The sequence below is a fragment of the Chiloscyllium plagiosum genome, unplaced genomic scaffold (assembly GCF_037043375.1).
Source record: "Chiloscyllium plagiosum isolate Xiang-an unplaced genomic scaffold, Cpla_swu_hap1 HiC_scaffold_7, whole genome shotgun sequence".
Lineage (NCBI taxonomy): Eukaryota > Metazoa > Chordata > Chondrichthyes > Orectolobiformes > Hemiscylliidae > Chiloscyllium > Chiloscyllium plagiosum.
This window is the reverse complement of record NW_028270145.1, coordinates 1,271,814-1,292,612: the sequence shown is the minus strand read 5'-3', so window position 1 is coordinate 1,292,612 and position 20,799 is coordinate 1,271,814. Positions and strand designations below refer to the sequence as shown.

The following is a 20,799-nucleotide window of genomic DNA, read 5'->3' as shown; positions in this document are numbered from 1 at the left end:
ACATGTAAAAGGCATCTGGATGGGTACATGAATAGGAAGGGTTTAGAGGGGTATGGGCCAAATGCTGGCAAGTGGGACTGGATTACTTTAGGATATCTGGTTGGCATCATTGTAAGTCCATGTCCAATGCTGTTTTCTCTTGAGAAGATTCTGTAAAAGCATCTTTGTTTAATACAGTTTGCATTTCGTAATAAGCCAACCATACTTCTGGGGTAACCTAGAGTCATAGAGATCCTCAGAACAGAAAATAGCTCTTTGGGCCATCATGTCCACAGCAGTCAAACACGAGATTCTAATCTAATTTTCCACCACTTGACACGTAACCTTTTATGACTTGGCATTGCAAGTGCATATCTAAAGGTATCTGTGCCAAATTATGTAGCCAGACTGTGCAAGGAGATAGGATTTACTTTCCTGTAGGATATTTATGAATGAGCTTATTAAAATAGTGAGTCAGAGAAATTGCAGATAAACTTGAAGTTTTTTCCTCGTGGAATTTTTTTTTAGATTAGATTACTTACAGTGTGAAAACAGGTTCTTCGGCCCAACAAGTCCACACCGACCTGCCACCCACCCAGACCTATTCCCCTATATTTACCCCTTCACCTAATACTACTGGTAATTTAGCTTGGCCAATTCACCTAGCCTGCACATTTTTGGACTGTGGGAGGAAACTGGAACACACAGAGGAAACCCACACAGACACGGGGAGAATGTGCAAACTCCACACAGTCAGTCGCCTGAGGCGGGAATTGAATCTGGGTCTCTGGTGCTGTGAGGTAGTAGTGCTAACCACTGTGCCACCGTGCCACCGTGCTGCCCACAAATTGCAATGTATGATTTCAGTCATTGCTGAAACTAAATAGAAAATATTTTATATTGATGCACTGAAAATAATATTTTAGTTTTTAAAAAAATGGCTCTTTGTGAATATTCAGAGTGAATCCTGGGTTGTATAAAATAATTTTTCAAAAAACACTAGTCAGCAGTGACATCTTACAGGCAGCAGAGGGTGATGTTGAACTATGAAAGATTTATAACATCTCTCCGTGGTGCAATGGCAGCCTCTATCGATAGAAAAGCAGTACTACAAGATGAGTTAAAATCGTATGAGCATTTTTCCCTTTATTATAATATACCTTAAGATTTTATTAAATTTGAAGGATTGCTACCTAATTAAAGTCATGATCTAATCAAGCCAATTCTAATTAATATGTAGTTATTCACTGTCCAAATACAGTGAATTTGACTAACACACAGCTAGATTTACCTAAATGCTATTTCTCAAATTGACTGACCGTATTCAATAGAAACTAAGTTTTCTACTCTCAATTATATCAGCTTTGGTTCACATTGCCTGCACCTTCTTGAATGAAAGTGTTTGCTTCTCATGTCTAAGTTTTTGTTGCAAAACGTCATTGATTCAATATTTGAAAATATTTTTTTCCTTACAGTTCAGTTATGGTGACAAGCAACAGTCCCCGAATACTGTCATGATCCAGACAACATTTCTCCGTCTTCTGTCAAAGGAAGCTTCCCAAAATATTACCTATCATTGTAAGAACAGCATTGCTTACATGGATGACCAGACTGGCAACCTTAAGAAAGCCTTGATTCTTAAGAGTGCCAATGACATTGAGATCAAAGCTGAAGGAAGTAACCGATTTAAATATAGTGTGCTGGAAGATGGCTGCACTGTAAGTATTAAGAATTGAAGTATTTCAGTTACAAGAAGTGTATTTCTACCTAACTCTCTCAAACTCTTTGTGTTACCCTGCCAAAATAACAGTAATAATAAGTAATTGCTTCTTTGGATAGGAATTTTGGCTCCCAAATTGGTGGATTTTGACCAGGTGGGAGGTTAAAGTGTTAAAAACTTGATCTCCCCACTCCAACTGCACTAACCTCCATTCAGCCATGTCTTCTCCCACAGCTCCCCCTTCTGACCTTTCATGAGGCTTCAGCATTCACCCCTGAGGCCTTTCGTCTCATTCTATCACATGCACCTGGCCTTTGAACTGACCACCCTTACACCTTGCCTAGCCTCCACATTTCCATACTGCAACCTCCATCCCAGCCTTTGAACCCTGCCTCAGCTTTGGATCAACTTAGTTTCTAATCTCTCTCGCAACTTGGATTCTGATTTCCCAATCCCCAGACTCCAGTCCCCCTCTATCCTGATCAGTATGCACACTGCTGACACCATTCCCCACTATCGAGATGGGATTTCCTTTCTGCTCTGTGGATATTGCCTGGTGCCATAGGCCTAGCAGCAAGGCAGCCAGTCAGTCTCCTACTCTGGCTGGCTGTGGCCTCAGAACAGAGGGAAAATAAAATATTAATCAGGTCCTGCTGTTAAACTTGGCAGAGCATGTTTGTTCTGGCTTTCCTGACTTCATTCCAGCTCCCCTCTGCATCTTATATTTGCATGTGCTGTCGTAACCTTCTTCTCATTGTTTTCTCAGCTTTCGGTTTTATCTATTCATTATTCCATCATGCAATCCCACTCCAGACAAAACTTTTCTTTCTTTGGTATAGCCATACCTTCGCCCTTTGTACCATGAAATCTTTAATCACTTAAGCTCTCCTGTCTTCTATCTGTCATTACCAACCCCTCCCTCTTGTTCCACCTCTCTGCTTACCTTTTTTTTTCATTTACTCAAAACACCTGAAACATTAAATCCATTTCTGTTTCCACAAAATGCTGCCAAGTTCTTGCCACGGTCTCTTTTTTCACGACCTTTTCATGGGGACATTTCTAACTGAGATACAAGAGGGGAAATAGTGAATCTAATTTGCCAGATCAGTTGACTTCACTGGTTGCTGGCTCAGTGGTAGGGATCCATGGGTCTGGTGGAGCTGTGGGTGAAAAACTGAGCTTCATGATCTCTGCATAAATGTGCCCTTGTGCAAAATTCTGAAATTGTGGCCAGAATGTAGAGGGTAATGGTTGAATGTGCACCCGCAAAAACCCCACAGTTCCCGGCCATCGTATCACAGTCTGCTACAAAATACTTGAGAGAAGTGGTGTTGCTGTGGTTGGGGGTATGTTCGCTGAGCTGGGAAGTTGATTTGCAGACATTCCATCCCTGTCTAGGTGACGTCTTCAGCGCTTTTGAGTCTCCTGGGAAGCTCTGCTGTACTGTGTCTTGTGAAATTTATTTGGTTCCATTCCTGCTGCTTCCAGTTGTTGGTTCTAGTAGCCGGTACATTGGGTCTCAGTCAATGAGCTTGTTGATAGAGTCCGTGGATGAGTGCCATGTTTCTAGAAATTCTCTGGCTATCCTCTGTTTAGCTTGTCCTATGATCGTTGTGCTGACACAGTCGAACTTGTGGTCCTTGTCATCTGTGTATATGGCTATTAGGGACAGCTGGTCATGGTGTTTAGTGGCGAGTTGGTGTTCATGGGTGTGATTGCTAGTTGTCTGTTTGTTTGTCCTATATAGTATTTCACGCAGTCTTTGTATGGAATCTTGTAAGTTACATTTGTCTTGTACATGATGGGGATAGGGTCTATTGTTCTGGTGAGTTATTGTCTGAGCGTGGCTGTTGGTTTATGGGATGTCATGAATCCCAGTAGTCGGAGAAGTCTGGCTGTCAGTTCCAAGACACTTTTTAATGTAAGGTAGCGTGGCTAGTGAGTTAGGTTGTGGTATGTCCTTGTCGTGATATTTGTCTGTTAGGCATCTATGGATGAAGTTTCAGGGATATCCGTTCTTGATGAAGACTCTATAGAAGTGTTCTTCTCTTCGCAAGTCGGGAGTGCTGCAGTGTGTCGTTGCCCAGAAATATTGTTGCTGAGGCTGTGATTGTTCTATCCAATAATACTGAGAATGTTCTTTAGGCAGTAAGGGCATCAAGGATTTTGGAGAAAAAAACACAGAAAAATGGAGTTGAGGATTATGAGATCAGCTATGGTCTCATTGAATGGCAGAGCAGACTCTATGGGCCGAATGGGCTACATCTGCTCCTACATTTTATGGTCTCACTGAGGAAAATGTTCTTGTTTGCTGACTCTGATTGAAGTTCGTGGAATCACTAATGGAGTTAAATTGTTAAACTGTTAAAAGTTAAACTGAATGATAATCTAGACTAGCTAAACATAGGCTAAAGCAGCATGCTTGAGATATACAATTGTATATGTCTTGCTTGTACATACTTCCAGCTGGAGAATTTATTTTTTTACTGGCTTTTGTCCTTTCCGTTATCCACTATTAAAAACATTGGCTCTGTACTTTCACAGACCTCCATCAGCATTTGATATTGAAGTAAAGTGGTCATTCTTCATGTGTGACCTTAAACAGCGAGTGTCTGCTGACTGTTTGACAACAGGGAGAATCTTAACCACACATGAACTTCCAGAAGTCCCCCTGGGTTAACAATTAGTTGTAGGAACCTCATCCACATTTCCCCTCCACTGATGATGAGGCTAGTTGTATGATGTATACTGCATTTGAGATCAACTCATTCATAACATAGAGGCATTGAGTGAAGACCTTGTTCCTTATAACTTGACTATGTATTGTTCCAACCGCTGAAGAGGTGGGAGAGCTTGCAAAGAAGCTTACTAATATAAAGTAGATCTAATTAGACAAGAAAATATACATAACTTTTATTAGCCAATATTTTATTGGCTTTAAATTTTACCTTTTCTAAATTGTAGATCCACTTGTATAAAAGGTTTTCAGTTGATTTAATGGTAGCAGTCTTCATCTGTATGTCAGAAGGTCATGAGTTTGAGTTTCATTAAGGATTTCAGGAGATAGAAATATAGAGAGCAGCAGCAGGCCATTCAGTCCTTCAAGTCTGCATGTCCATTCACTATGATCATGGAAGATCATCCAACTCAATACCCTGTTATCGCTTTCTCCCCACACCCTTTGATCCCTTTAGCACGAAGCACTGTATCCAGCACCTCCATGAAAACATTCTGAGGCAGAAAATTCCTCACCCTCTGGGTGAAGTCATTTCTCATTGACGTGAAACATTAACTCTTGTTTATCATTGCTATCTTTATTTTGCATAAACACGATTACTTATATTTATGTGATGATTAGTTTTTTTTATTATTGGGATGCAGTTGAAATCTCAATGAAGTAATACTTGACAGCTGTGAAAACTCTTTCAAATCTCCAAATAACGTGAGTGAGAATGTGTGCCATGTAACAGTGTAACCTCTGCTGGAAACGAACATTGCTGTAATTTAATATTGCAATTGCCATGGCTTGTTTCAATAGATTTTCAGTACATTCATTCTTTTCTGTGTTTCCTCTGCAGAGACATTCTGGTAGTTGGGGCAAGACAGTTTTTGAGTATCGAACGCAGAACACGGCACGTCTGCCAATTGTGGATATTGCACCTGTGGATATTGGTGATTCCAATCAGGAATTTGGCATTGAAATTGGCCCAGTTTGTTTCTTGTAAAATAAAAGGACTTGGAGACTTTGAAAACATTCCTGAACTCTTGAATTAATGGCTGATCTAATCAGCACTGTATATACAAGTACTTAGAATTTCCAGCCCTTCATGACAATTATTTATTGTTCATATGAACCCAGCTAGTAAAAAGAAAAGATGTGATTTAAAAACTGTGGAAAACTCTGAGCAGTTTTTAGTGTAGTAACAATTATTGGCTCTTATGAGACAAGTTTGGAAATGGAAAGATTTTCACTCTAAAACCTAAAAGAAGATACAAAATATAGTTTTGGAAATGTTCACTTCTGAGGAAGCTCCATCTGATAGTTGTTGGGGCTGATTAGTGCACTGACAGGAAGCCAAGACTAGAGAATGGGCGACATTTTGTACCCCAAGCTCTTTGACCCACAATTCCTGCCAGGAAAGCTCCTTTCTGAGAGTGTGGAATCTGTCTCTATATCTATTAATTAGAATATGCTTCGATAACAAGCTTACCTACCGCACATATAAAAGATTTAGTTTTTTAAAAATCCCCATGTTTAAGCTACCTCATCTCTGTCAGAAGCTAGGATTCATTGATGCTTGTCTGATTCATTTGTTCTCCAGGTGCTATATTTCCAGGCTTCCTTCTGTGTTTGTTTACAGAACCAGGAGACAGAGGAAAGATATCATGGTGCTAGTTATAAGGATCCCATTTCCTATAAGCTTTTGATGAAGTAGCAGCAGACCCACACATTGATATTTTCATATTACTGTCATGTCAACTTTGAGTATGAATGATGTTCCTTATCTCTCAATTCAATTAGTAATAGTGAGTTCTGCATGTCTTAGAAACGAAAGCATGTAGGCGAAACCATTTTGCAATGCTTCTTTGTCTATCTCTTCAACAATGTTCTTTAATTCTCCAATAAAGAGGACCATTTTACAAGGAAACCAGAAATATTTACTGGCTGAATTAATTGATTCTCCCACTCCACCTCTCCGCTATCACTTCCCCTCCACCACCCCCCCTTGCCCCACCCACCATGACCCCAAGCCTTCAAATAATTGTAAATTCATAAAGTAGGTATATGTTTGAAAAATGACATTCACAAAATGTCTTTAACTCTGACCTGCTTCACTCTTTTTGAGTTGTAATGATACAGTCAATATTATACAAAGAGTCCCATCTGATGAGACATCTTTATGAAAAGGTGTAGAGGTCTCAAATTTATTTAAAAATGCAGTGGGAACAGTCAACATCCAACAAAGAGAAAATAAAATATTTATAATAAAAAGTTTATATTTACATCAATAATATTAAACTCTTACAGATTATATTCAACAACTAAATTTATTTTCTTCATTATAACTGATATGGTGAACACAGTTATGTTATTTACATAATTATTTCTTTGAGGTTTCAGTAGTTCAGGCCCTTTATCTTGTATCCTGCCTTTCAAATTGCTACTCAAAGTGGCAACAGCACCTGTATTTTGTTGCTCGATGAATTGGTTGAATACAGGTCCCAAAACACTTCTGCTGATCAGCTATTGTATAAGGTTGCACCTCCTCATTAATTCAGTTTTCATTTCTCAACACCTTTCTAGTACTATTTGTTTTTAATTGTGGTAATGTTTGCCTTCTTTTTGGCATGCTTTTAAATAGCCTTAAATCAAATCAATGCTATCTGAAGATATATTGTAACACAAATGCTTATGCAACATGTTATTTGAAAAGGTTTTTGTGCTAGATTAACAAGCTGAAATGGGAATTTATATTTCCAGATGGCTCAGAATTATTATATCCATGTGTTTCTCTTTATTCTTAGCGACAGAAATGACTCCTCTTGGAGACTTGTATAGCACTTTGCCTGCCATGCTTTGGGGACAGAGCCTCTATGTTTTTAACTTGCTGTAAGACCTATTTAATTATCTGAGTTTTAATGAAACTGCTCTTATGTAACAGTAAAAAAAATGAATAGGAAAATTAAATGTTTAAGCAATTTTTTAGTGTTTAAGCTTTTATTGTGAAGAAAACACTCTATAGAAAATGGGTTAGCTGTAATATGATTTGACTAAGGAAACCTGCATTACATAGGTTAATTGTTCTAATTTTAATTTCAGTTTAACTGGACCAACATTTCAGCACTTGAAACACCCTACAAAACTGAATGCCAATCCATAAAGAAGGAAGCTTTACTGTTATGTAATGTCTTATCACAACTCTCAGATTTTTTTTCACATACAAAGAGTGCCTTTGAAATGCAGTGATTGATGTTTTGTAAACAATAGTGACTACTGTTTCTGTTCCCTGTTTATAGTGCTGTACATAAATAACATGAAACGAGGAGCCAGTTGCCTGCTATTTTATTCTTTTACTACCAGCTGACAGTTAGAGATTAGACAGGTAGCAGAGGGTTGACAAGAAGATGGGCTCAGCACGCTGCCCACATTGGGGTTGGTTTAAATTTTTACAGACACATATCAGTCCAGCGATGGGGATCGCACAATAAAGCAGAATGCTTAAAATGTTAACAGATCACAGCCTGATGAAATATTTGGTGCTGCTGCTTTAAATTAACTGTAGGTCTGGGAAGATTTTGTGCACTTCTCTGTTAGGCAGTGGATCCATGGCTTGAAGCACCAACTGCCAAAGACCATGGCTCAGTGGTTAGCACTGCTGCCTCTCAGGGACCTGGATTCAATTCCCGCCTCAGGCAACTGACTGTGTGGAGTTTGCACGTTCTCCCCGTGTCTGCGTTTCCTCCCACAGTCCAAAGATGTGCAGGTCAGGTTAACTGGCCATGATAAATTGCCCGTACTGTTAGGTGAAGGGGTAAATGTAGTGGAATGCGTGGGTTGCTCTTCAGAGGGTTGGTGTGGATCTGTTGGGCTGAAGGGCCAACTCATTTTATGAGTTTTGGATAAAATGGTTTAAATTAATTACCAAGAATAAGTTTGCATTTCAATAATAACCTAGTGAAACAGTTAACACAGATTCAAAAGGAAAAGATTTTGTTTAACTAATCCTCTTGTCTTTTTGAGGAAGTAATAGCAGATGAGGCTATGTGACTGCTGTTTTCAGTTAAAGTAATGGGGTAGAAATCATTGGGCAGAAACACACTTTTTGTTTCCTCTGCCCAAGTTGCATGAACTTTTTCGAGAAGGTTTCACAGCAAGGCCTAATGAGTTCGCTCAGTATGTTTTACCAAGCTCACTTCATTAACAGCTTATCCCACACCTATGGCATCCCCCATGGTCAATTCCAACCTCATTTTACAATGTGCCAGTCCCAGAACAACTTGCTACTCTGCAGACATCTGCTCAAAGACTGGAATCCCTTGTGTCCAAATCACCTTTGAAAGGTGTGAGAGAGAGAGGGTGAGAGAAAGGGTGAGAGAGAGGGGTGAGAGCGAGATGGTGAGAGAGAGGGGTGAGAGAGAGGGTGTGAGAGAAAGAGGGTGAGAGAAAGGGTGAGAGAGAGTGGGGTGAGAGAGAGGGTGACAGAGAGAGTGTGAGAGAGAGAGGGGTGAGAGAGAGGAGCATTTCTCAATTAGAATCATTAAGCTCGCTGCCCTCTGGTGACCTATTTCCTTGTCTCCTTCCCTTTTTAAATAAGGTATTGCATTGACAGTTTTCCAATTCTCTGGGCCAGTTCCAGAATCGAAGGATTGCTGAAAGATTGCTATCAGTGGATCCACTGTCTGTAACTGGTTCCTTTGATATCCTAGGGATATATCCCAGGAGACTTATTAGGCTTTAGGCCCATTAGTTCTCATAATACATTCTCTCTGGTGATAGTTACTATATTTATTTCCCCTCCTCCTGCCTAACTCCGCCCCCCATCCCCTTGACTATTTCGGAATTTTGGAATAGTATTAGTGTTTTCATTTATAAAGATTGATGCAAAAGATGTATTCAACTCCTCTGCCATTTCCTGGCTCCCCATTATTTATTTCTCATCCTCTTTCTCTTGGCTACCTGTTTGAATCCAGCCTCTCTTTTCCTTCCCAAATACTTGAAGTAGCATGTTTTGTTGGTCTTGATATTAATTATGAGTTTACTCTCAAAGTTAATCTTCTCCCACTTTTTTGTTTGCTGTCTTTTTATTGATCTTTGAAATTTTCCTAATTATCTGTCTTACAACTAAACATTGCACGTTGTATACTATTTTCTTTCAAATTGATGCTATCCTTAACTTCCTTGGTTGACCATGGTTTGTTTAGTTGAAACTTTATTGCTGGAACAGCACAGCAGGTCAGGCAGCATCCAGGGAACAGGAGATTCGACGTTTCGGGCACAGGCCCTTCTTCAGGAATGAGCAGAGAGTGTTCAGCAGGAGAAGATAAAAGGTAGGGAGGAGGGACTTGGAGGAGGGGAGTTGGAAATGTGATAGGTGGAAAGAGGTCAAGGTGAGGGTGATAGGTCGGAGTAGGGTGGAGGCGGAGAGGTCAAGAAGAAGACTGCAGGTCAGGAAGGCGGTGCCGGGCTGGAAGGATCCGGCTGAGACAAGGTGGGGGGAGGGGGGATGAAGAAACTGGTGAAGTCCAAGTTCATCCCCTGCGGTTGGAGGGTTCCCAGTCGGAAGATAAGACGCTCCTCCTCCGACCGTCGGGTTGTTGTGGTTTGGCGGTGGATGAGTCCAATGACCTGCATATCCTCGGTGGAGTGGGAGGGGGAGTTGAAATGCTGTGCCACAGGTTGGTTGGGTTGGTTCGTCCGGGTGGCCCAGAGGTGCTCCCTGAATCGCTCCGCAAGTAGGCGGCCTGTCTCCCCAATATAGAGGAGGCCACACCGGCTGCAGCGGATGCAGTAGATGATGTTGTTTTATCCCCATTCCTAGAGTCTTCTTTGACTCACTGGTGTACATATTTGCTCCAACTCACTCTGTACTCATTGCTTTGTATTTACCCTTGTTTAAGCTTACCACAGTTGTTTCTGACCCATGTTCCTTCTTCTCAAACTGATTGCTAAGTTCTAGCACATTGTGGTCACTGTTTCCTCGGGAATCTTTCAATCTGACATAATTTGTTAAGTGTGCCTCATTATACATCACCAAATTCAAAATAGCCTGATGCCTGATTGGAACCACAACCTATTGTTCTTGGAAACTCTCCTGAGCACACATGATGAAATCTTTCTCATGACATCCTCTGCCCACCTGACTATTTCAATGTTAATGAAGATTAAACTCCCCCATGACTAATGTACTGCCTGTTTTTTATGTCCTCATTATTTCCTGATCTATTCTCAATTCTACTGAATATTGTTAGGATGCCTATAGAATAAGAATTGAGAGCATGGTGCTGGAAAAGTACAGCAGGCCAGGTAGCATCCAAGGAGCAAGAAAATTGAGGTATGGGCAAAAGCCCTTCATTCTGCTCCTTGGATACTTCCTGGCCTGCTGTGTTTTTCCAGCACTACACTCTCAACACTGGTCTCCAGCATCTGCAAACCTCACTCTGGCCTATAGAATAATCCTACCACTGTTTTTTCCCCGTTTTATTTCTTACCTCCATCCGCATCGACTCAAAATGTTAACTCTGCTTTCTCCCTAAATATGCTGCCTGACTGACTGAGTTCCTCCAGAAATGTTGGTGTTTGTTTTACATTGATGGAGTCTATTTGAGTTTAGAAGGTGAGATAATACAATTAGTATTAAGAAACCTTAAAGATGGCGTAGCTAGTTGATCATTAGTTTGGCAGACAAAGAAAGTTTGTCACTAAAGAAGTTAAGAAACAAGATTTTTATTACCTCATTGAAAAACATGGGTATAGATCAGCAAAGCCTCTTAACTCACGAAAACTGAACCATTCAGCTTAAACCTAAAGCTGCTATTAATTAATCCCATGGTGGATATGGGAAGCAAAGTTTGTGGAGAGTACAGGTCACAGAATTGGAACTATAATGTTGTAGCCCTATTTCTGGCTAAATTTTACAAATGGATATTGAAATTGTGTAATTGCTCCTTCTTTGCACAGTTCAGTATTTCTCCTCAGTGTCTTCCTGACGTCCATGACCAGAACACAACATCATATTATGCTTTGCAAAAGTTAATTGGCCTAGGATAGAAACAGAAAATTTCACAGCCAGATAATATGATAAATTCAACTGATTCACGTTCATGATGTTCTGTATATGGAACAAATGACATCCTTCTCACCAAGATGTTTGTGTAATTGAAATGATCTTAGCTACTGTTAGCTCATATGGTTTATAATTAACACTGAAATGTTGGATAGCAATTACTGGCAACTACATGGAACATCAGCTATGAAACCTCATCTTTTCAGACTAAACTATGAGCACAAAACTTATTTACAGGTAAGAAATTTTGTCAAACTAAAAATATTGTCAAGCAATACCCAAACTTACAAAAAAATGGTAATCTGGTTTAACAGCTGAACAAAAAAGAAATTTCTTTAAAAAAAAATTAAAATGAGTCACATTTGCAGTGGAAATTGTTCAGTGAAATCCAAATTGAATTACATAGTTGCCAGGATTATAAAATAATTCATGAATTATTGAAGAAGTCTCACATTTTCTATTACCTTAATCAATAGTTAAATTAGGTGACAAAACAGCAATACAGCTTTATTCTATGACAATGTTTCAGGATGGATTACATCTTAGTAACATAACAACACTGTTGGAATATTGAGTGCAATTCTGGTCTCCTTCCTATCAGAAAGATGTTAAAAGGGTTCAGAAAAGATTTGTAAGGATGTTGCCAGGGTTAGAGGATTTGAGCTACAGGGAGAGGTTGAATAGGCTGGGGTTGTTTTCTCTGGAGCGTCGGAGGCTGAGTGGTGACCTTATAGAGGTTTATAAAATCATGAGGGGCATAGATAGGATAAATAGGCAAAGTCTTTTCCCTGTGGTTGGGGAGTCCAAAACTAGAGAGCATAGGTTTAGGGTGAGAGGGGAAAGATATAAAAGAGACCTAAGGGACAACGTTTTCACGCAGAGGGTGGTACGTGTATGGAATCAGCTGCCAGAGGAAGTGGTGGAGGCTGGTACAATTGCAACATTTAAAAGGCATTTGGATGGGTATATGAATAGGGAGGGTTTGGAAGGATATGGGCCGGGTGCTGGGGCAGGTGGGACTAGATTGGTTTGGGATACCTGCTCAGCATGGACAGGTTGGACCGAAGAGTCTGTTTCCATGCTGTACATCACTATGACTCTGTGACTCTATGAACATGCTTGACAGTGATTAGAAATTACAGTATTGGCTACCTTATCATATTATGATCAATAATAGTAACATATCCCATCAGTAAGCAAATGCTCTCAAGCTGAGAGTCAGGTAAACTACCTCAGTATATCAGAAAATTTTAACATTGCATGGCATAAATATCAAAATAAATTTCTGACTTTGCATCCGTGCTGTGATATGATAACAGCAGAGTTTCTGAGGTGGGCAGAGGCAAGAAATAAAAAAGATAAAAAGACAGTGGTAGGATTTCACTGTAGGCCCCTTAACAATAGGTCTTTGGTAAGATTGAGAATAAATCAGGAAATAATGAGGGCCTGTAAAAGAGTGAGTACATTAGTCATGGATGCATTTAATCTTCATTTAGATTGGGATAGTCAGATAGGCAGAGGAAGTCGTGAGGAAGATTTTATCGTGTGTGCTCAGGACAGTTTCCTAGATCCAGCCAGGATTCAGGCTATTTTGGATTTTGTGATGTATATTGAGGCACACTTAATAAGTTATGTCACATTAAAAGATCGCCTAGGAAACAGTGACCATAATGTGGCAGAACTTAGCATTCAGTTTGAGGGGGAAGAACCTGGGTCAGAAATAACTGTGGCAAGCTTAAATAAAGATAACTACAAAGGAATGAGTGTAGAGCTGGCTGGAAAGGAGCTGGCTGAATTGGGAAAGGAGTTTAGTAGCAAAGATGGTTAAGAAAACATTGCAGATGCTTAAGAGAATAATTCATGGTTTACAGCAAATATATATCACAGTGAGACAAAACAACGATTCTAGGAAGGGGATCAGCCAATCATGGTCAAGCAGGGAAGTTAAGGATAGCATTAAATTGAAAAAAAAGGTACACATTAGTGATAAATCAGAGGATTAGGAAAGCTTTCAACCCTAATACAAAATGGGAGAAGATTAATTTTGAAGCTAAATTTCTTATTAATATCAAGACCAACAAAAAGAGCTCCTTTAAATATATTGAAAGGAAGAGCAAGGCCAAAATTAATGTAGGCAGCTTAGAGAAAGAGGCTGTGAAATAATAATGGGGACTAGGAAATGTCAGAGGAGTTGAATAATTACTTTGCAACAATTTTTATCATCGAAGAGACTAATAATATTCCAAAATTACTTAATAGTCAAGGGGAGTAAAGGAGGAGAGGAAATAAATGCAACAACTACCAACAGAGAAAAAGTAACTTTGAAAACTATTGGGGCTAATGTCTAATAATTCTCCTGGACCTGATGCAATGCATCCTAAAACATTAAAGGAACTAGTTACAGAGGTAGTGGATGCACTGGTAGTAATCCTTTAGCAATCTTTCAATTCTGAAAAAGTCCCAGAGGATTGGAAAGCTGCCAATGTGGCACCTTATCTTAAAAGAGAATGAGACAAGTAAACAGGTCACTGGACTTCAAATGTGAACTTTGCTTTCTCTCCACAGATGCTGCCAAACCTGCTGAGTTCCTCCAGCAACTTTTTTTTTCAGATTTCCAGCATTTGCAGCACTTTATTTTATTTTCCATTTCGATGAAGTAGGATAAGGGGCACTGACACCTCTATGTGAACTGTTTAGAAGGTTTTGGACTAGTCTAGGCAGGAACAGAAACTCCAAGCCAACTATGATCAAGATCTATCAATATTAATCCATTGCAAAATTGTATATAGAATGAAATTCTTTTGACTTTGAATATTATATCTTCTCTGACTTCAAAAATGTAAAGAATATTATCAAATGGAAACAGAAAATGTTGTCTGCTTCATTGTGCATAGAGTTATGGACTTGCAACTGCTCATATTGGCACCATTGGTGATGTTGCATCTTCTGCCTTTGCCTGGGATGGTGCTGTGAGAAAAGGAAAGGTGGTGGTGGGGGGAGTGCCACTAAGGAATAGACGAGGCTATTCAAGGTGCAGTTTTTATGTGATAATAATAGGTGGAATTAACATTAACTAGTTGGACATAATTACAACTACAGGAGCCAGAGGTGATATGTCTTTCCTCATTGAGACCTCATGCAAGGGAACATTTCATTCTCTACCCAAGTCTGCTATATCAGGCTGGGTGGAGCTAATGCAGTTACAACATTAGAACTTTATAGGACCATTATCGTATCCAACATGAAACTCCTTGTTCTACATGAACTGGGGGAAAAATAAACACTTTTCTTGGCTGTGTTCCTGCTTCAATGGATAAATCCTTTGTTAGATCCATAATTGGGCCCATTCCTCATTCTTCCACCTTTTACTATTTACGGATCAATAGAAAACATTTGATCTTTCTTTATATTATTTACCAGACTCTTCTTATACAATTGCATGACTTCTCTTATTTCCTTTGTCAACAGTTCTTTGAATCTCTTTGTCGAGCCTGATTCATAACTGCATTTGTTAGGAAGTTGCTGCAAGCATTAACTCATGCCTTGAGATAAGTGTTGCTCATTAACCCCGGGAATTACAGGCCAGTTAGTCTTACTTCGGTGGTAGGCAAAGTAATGGAAAGGGTACTGAGGGATAGGATTTATGAGTATCTGGAAAGACACTGCTTGATTAGGGATAGCCAGCACGGATTTGTGAGGGGTAGGTCTTGCCTTACAAGTCTTACTGAATTCTTTGAGGAGGTGACCAAGCACGTGGATGAGGGTAGAGCAGTGGATGTAGTGTACATGGATTTTAGTAAGGCATTTGATAAGGTTCCCCATGGCAGGCTTATGCGGAAAATCAGGATGCATGGGATAGTGGGAAATTTGGCCAGTTGGGTAGAGAACTGGCTAACCGGTCGAAGTCAGAGAGTGGTGGTAGATGGTAAATATTCAGCCTGGAGCCCAGTTACAAGTGGAGTTCCGCAGGGATCAGTTCTGGGTCCTCTGCTGTTTGTAATTTTTATTAATGACTTGGAAGAGGGAGTCGAAGGGTGGGTCAGTAAATTTGCAGACGATACGAAGATTGGTGGAGTTGTGGATAGTGAGGAGGGCTGTTGTCGGCTGCAAAGGGACTTAGATATGATGCAGAGCTGGGCTGAGGAGTGGCAGATGGAGTTCAACCCTGTCAAGTGTGAGGTTGTCCATTTTGGAAGGACAAATAAGAATGCGGAATACAGAGTTAACGGTAGGGTTCTCAGTAAGGTGGAGGAGCAGAGGGATCTTGGGGTCTATGTTCATAGCTCTTTGAAAGTTGCCACTCAGGTGGATAGAGCTTGTAAGAAGGCCTATGGTGTATTAGCGTTCATAAGCAGAGGGATTGAATTCAAGAGTCGTGAGGTGATATTGCAGCTGTACAGGACCTTGGTAAGGCCACATTTGGAGTACTGTGTGCAGTTCTGGTCGCCTCATTTTAGGAAAGATGTGGAAGCTTTGGAGAGGGTGCAGAGGAGATTTACCAGGATGTTGCCTGGAATGGAGAATAGGTTGTACGAAGATAGGTTGAAAGTGCTAGGCCTTTTCTCATTAGAACGGCGAAGGATGAGGGGTGACTTGATCGAGGTTTATAAGATGATCAGGGGAATAGATAGAGTAGACAGTCAGAGACTTTTTCCCCGGGTACAACAGAGTGGGCCGAAGGGCCTGTTCTGTGCTGTATTGTTCTATGTTCTATGTTCTATTAGGAAAGGACTATTCTGAGAGTAGAGAATCTGTGGCAGAGTGTTGTTAGGGTGGATCATTAAAAAAAAATCAAAGCTGATATTGACAGATTTTTAATCAGAAATGGAATAATGGGTTATAGGGAAAAGGCAGGAAAGTGGAGTTGAAGATTTTCAGACCATCCATAATTTTACTGAAACGCAGAGCAAACTCGATGAACTGAATGGCCGCCTTCAGCTGCGATGTTTTATCGTCTTATAGTTGCAGTAATGTGCACTTACTCTTAAATTGACTCTGATGTCTCAAAGAGACAACCATGTATCTTGACTGTGATGCTACTTAACGGCTACTTACATATAATGAATCAATGATGTTTATCAAGACTGGGCTTACATTCTGCCAAAGATTTCTGTCCTCCAAGTAATTGCAGACCCATTCCCTAACACAAAGTCACATTGGTCAACATCTCTCAAAAAAATCCAACAACAAACAACTTTATCCAGTAGTACACGAAAGATAAAAACATCCAGATCTAATCGTCATGTGATTCCCATTAGTGCCTGATCTATGGGAGGTCCTTTGCTGATGTAGTGCCCCAATGCAGTGTTACTTCAGTTGCTGCAGTGTAGATGGTGAATGATTGCTGAAATTCAGTGAGGGAGATAAGCCTTTGGAGCATGACCTCTAGCAATAGTGGGTCTGCGAGCCAGTTTCAGCCTCCACCATTCTGGAATGGGCAGCGACAGGCTAGCTGAGAGACAACAATCTGAGCACCAGCAATCATGACATTAATGCTGCCATTCTAAGTGGGAACAGCATGGCTGGGCTCTGCAGTATGACTGCAATGCAGTAGTACCTTGAAGTAATCTGTTGATGCACAAATTAATGAGCATATTGTTTAAGTTAATGACTCTTACAAATTTACTGTTAAAGATTCTATTAGGTTTTATGTAATCTGATGATGTTGCAGTTTTTGAGTGGCCAGAAAACAGTCCAGCATGATGTCCCAATAGAGGCACATGTGTTATTTCTGGCTCAATATTTGCAATTATGTTTAATTAGTCAATGCAACTTGAACCAATTATTATCATGCAACAAACTACAGCTTGTTGTTAATACAAGTGTTTCTTCTCATTCAGATTTTATAGTGGTTTACCATCTGCCACTGTTAATTAAGTGTCCCTTAAGTCTCAGTACAGGAGGTCAAAAATCACACAACACCAGGTTATAGTCCAATGGGTTTATTTGAAAATACTAGCTTTCAGAGCACTGCTCCTTTATCAGGTGCTTGATGAAGGAATGGGGGCTCCAAAAGCTTATGTTTTTAAATAAACCCATTGGACTATAACCTGGTGTCATGTGATTTCTGACCTTGTCCAACTCAGTCCAACACCGGCACCTCCCCCCAGTAGAGAAGGAGACAGCTGTCCACTGTTGTGGAGAAAATCACCAATCTCGGTGTCAGAATGGGGATTCAATGACAGAGTTTATTGTACAAAGAAACTGGAACTCCAGGGAGAGAGCAAGAGAGAGATGTCTGCCAGCATGGCTGTCAACTGCGAGCCTCCTCTCACTCTCAGAGCATATGTCACAATATTTTATACATTTCATGGTTTCATGGTCCAATATCAAATCTTTGTTTGTACAGCATGGTTTGTTTACAGAAAACATGACAGAGTCATTGTCAGTTTCAGAGGAATGTTACAGAGTCCCTTGCTGCAGTAATTGGTCGTGATTGTTCTTCCTGAGAAGAAAGATCATTTTCGATTACTGCAAATCTAAGGTATTAACACTTGTATACAAGCAGTCTCAGGTAGTTAACATTTCTATTGAAGGTGGTGGCGAGACGCAGACACTTTGGCGGGCAGTAGATGTTACTCATGTGTATTCTCTGCCCCACCCACCTTAAACTAATTTTCTATGTTCTGTGTCTATTGTGTCTATTCTGTTGGCCTCAGGCAGTATCTGTGTATGCTTCACTGTACTTTTCCATGGAATGACTCAGCGGCCATCTTGTGTGCTAAGTGACCAACTTATAGTGCAGCGGCCATCTTGTGTCTGTGTGCCCTGTGTCAGCATGTCCCATGTCAACTCTCACTTCACCACCCAAATCAGAAACTACACCGTTAGTACCACAACATACCATCTGGTGATCAGTGGTGAGATTGTTGCATAAATACGTCGAGGTAACTGTGGTGAAAAAATCCATTTGACCAAGAGGGAAAGCTTTTCAGAAGAGAAATAAGTTTGCCACTTTCAGAACATTACTGAGCTGAGCAAAATATGTAGAGGATTGTGAAACTTTGCAAAGGGGCATAGATAGTTTAAATGAATGAACAAAGGTCTGGCAGATGGAGTACAATGTAAATAAATGTGAAGTCATCCATTTTGGTAGAAATAACAGTGAAAAGGAATATTACTTGAATGGTTAAGAAATTGCAGCATGCTGCTGTGCAGAGGGACCTGTTTGTCTTTGTGCATGAATCACAGAAGGTTTGTTCTGCAGGTACAACAGGTAATTAAGAAGGCAAATGGAATTTTGTCCTTCATTACTAAAGGGATTGAGTTTAAAAGCAGGGAAGTTATGTTGCAGCTGTACAGGGTGTTGGTGAGGCCACACCTGGAGTACTGTACACAGTTTTGGTCTCCTTACTTGAGAAAGGATGTACTGGCCCTGGAGGGGGTGCAGAAGAGGTTCACTAGGTTGATTCCAAAGTTGAGGGGTTAGCTTTTGAGGAGAGACTGAGTAGATTGGGATAATATTCATTGGAATTTAGAAGTGTGGGATATAGGTAAAGTAGTGTTACTTCTGCAATCATAATTACTTACGCAAGGTAAATGAACTCACACCAGTGTATAATTGTTTCAGTCAAGAATTGAGTCAACAAGAATGAAAACTATGTGAAGGAAGTACATAATTGTTTTTGCATTAGCTAAAATGTGCCTGCAAGAATGAAATGTGCCTGTAAACAATAGTAGATGTTACAGACAAATAGATAAGGTGCTGTGAGGGGGGGGGGGTTAAGCGAGGTATGCCTGTACAAACAGTAGTTAAAAGCATCTGTTTCCCGCTTCTGCAAAAACAAGAACAAATCACAATCAAGAAGTCATGAGGTCATAAGGTCATAACAAGTAAGGGAAACAGATGGTAGTGAAGGAGGATATACCTAACAATGGACCGCAGCAGGATGTGGTCAAACGGCCTTGTGAGGCCAGAAATAAGCATTTTGTCATAGACAAGGCCGGATAAGGCAAGAGATGAACAAGAGTAATGGACGCTGGTCTTAGAGAGGTGGGAGATGTAAACAGGGGAGGAGCAATGGGAGGAGAAAATAGGAACAAATTACATAAATATTGTGTACTAGTTGAATTCAGTGTGCGTGTGTGTACCTGCCTTGTGGACAGTGGACACCACACCCTCTTGCAAGAGTGAAATAAATGACACTACTGATTCAGATCTTGTCTCGGACTGAAATTATTGAAGTGAGTGAGCTTCGTTTCTCACAGAAGAATGAGGAGGGATCTTACAAAAAAGAATATAAAATTAAGAAAGGAATAGATAGGCTGGAAGTAGAGAGGATGTTTCCATTGGTGGATGAAACTAGGGCAAAAGGGCATATTCTCAAAATTAGAGGGAACAGATTTAGGACTGAACTGAGAAGGAACTTCTTCACTCAGAGGGTTGTGCATCTGTGGAATTCCCTGCCCAGAGAAGTGGTTGAGGTTTCCTCAGTAAATGTTAAAGCAAAGATAGATCATTTTTTGAACTGTAAAAAAAATTAAGGGTCATGGTGAGAGGGAAGGTAAGTGGAGCTGAGCCCATGAAAAGATCAGCCATGATCTTATTGAATGGCAGAGCAGGCTCGAAGGGCTGGGTGGCCTCCTCTTGCTCCTAGTTCTTATGTATTGCTTGAAGAAGAAACAAGCAGTCAGTCAGCAGCACTCACGGAATCAGCAACAGGGCAAGAGCAGCTCTCCAGAAGGAAACCTTCACCTCAGAACCTGTAGGAGGCCCAGGCTGAACAATATGACTAAAAGATGACAGAGCCTTTACATAAGATCGGAACATGATGAGTAAAGTTAGAAATCCCTATGGCCAACAGGGTATCCTTTTAAAATAATGGCAGAAAAGACCAGGCTTGGAAGATAGAAATTGAAAATAGCATTTTATCCTTCAAAACAAGTATGTCTGCCATTGCAAGAAGGTCCATGCGATACAGCCACAATAGACAGAGCAGGAGCCAGCGAGTTATTTTATTCCAGACCTTGCGGAATACATATAATGTGAAAAAAGGCAATTGAAAAAATTTTGAAGACAGAGTCTAATGGCAGAAGAATTTAAAGATTATGATAAGACTGAGATATTAATAATTTAAACTGTGATTTCAACAGAAAGATCTATTGAGGCCATAGCCACAAAATCTATTTAAAAATTGTGTAAGAGGGCAAGCATTGTATTACTGCCCGTGAAAGATGAGAAATTGTCCTCTTTGCCATAAAGAAATCGGAGACCAAATGTTGGTTTCAGAAGCTATGAAACTCCAAGAAGGCAAGAAACCACCATTTTGATTAGATGGCTCGAAACCACCCTTTTGTATTGATTTGTATAAGGTT

General features: G+C 40.2%; 1 protein-coding gene across 2 annotated transcripts in view; it reads left to right on the top strand.

The window, feature by feature from the left end:
• LOC122551236 (uncharacterized) overlaps positions 1–7,744 on the top strand; it is a 260,766-nt gene extending 253,022 nt beyond the window's left edge. The window contains exons 53-55 of one of the 2 annotated variants that reach the window (XR_015757572.1): positions 1,455–1,697; positions 5,278–7,310; positions 7,521–7,744. Coding sequence is in view for 1 of the 2 variants with exons in the window: in XM_087988654.1 (XP_087844780.1) it covers positions 1,455–1,697; positions 5,278–5,424 (390 nt within the window). In the remaining variant the exon portion in view is untranslated. Of the gene's footprint in view, positions 1–1,454; positions 1,698–5,277 lie in introns of both variants that reach the window. The other variant, XM_087988654.1, reaches the window with a different exon arrangement.
• The last annotated feature ends 13,055 nt before the right edge of the window (positions 7,745–20,799 follow it).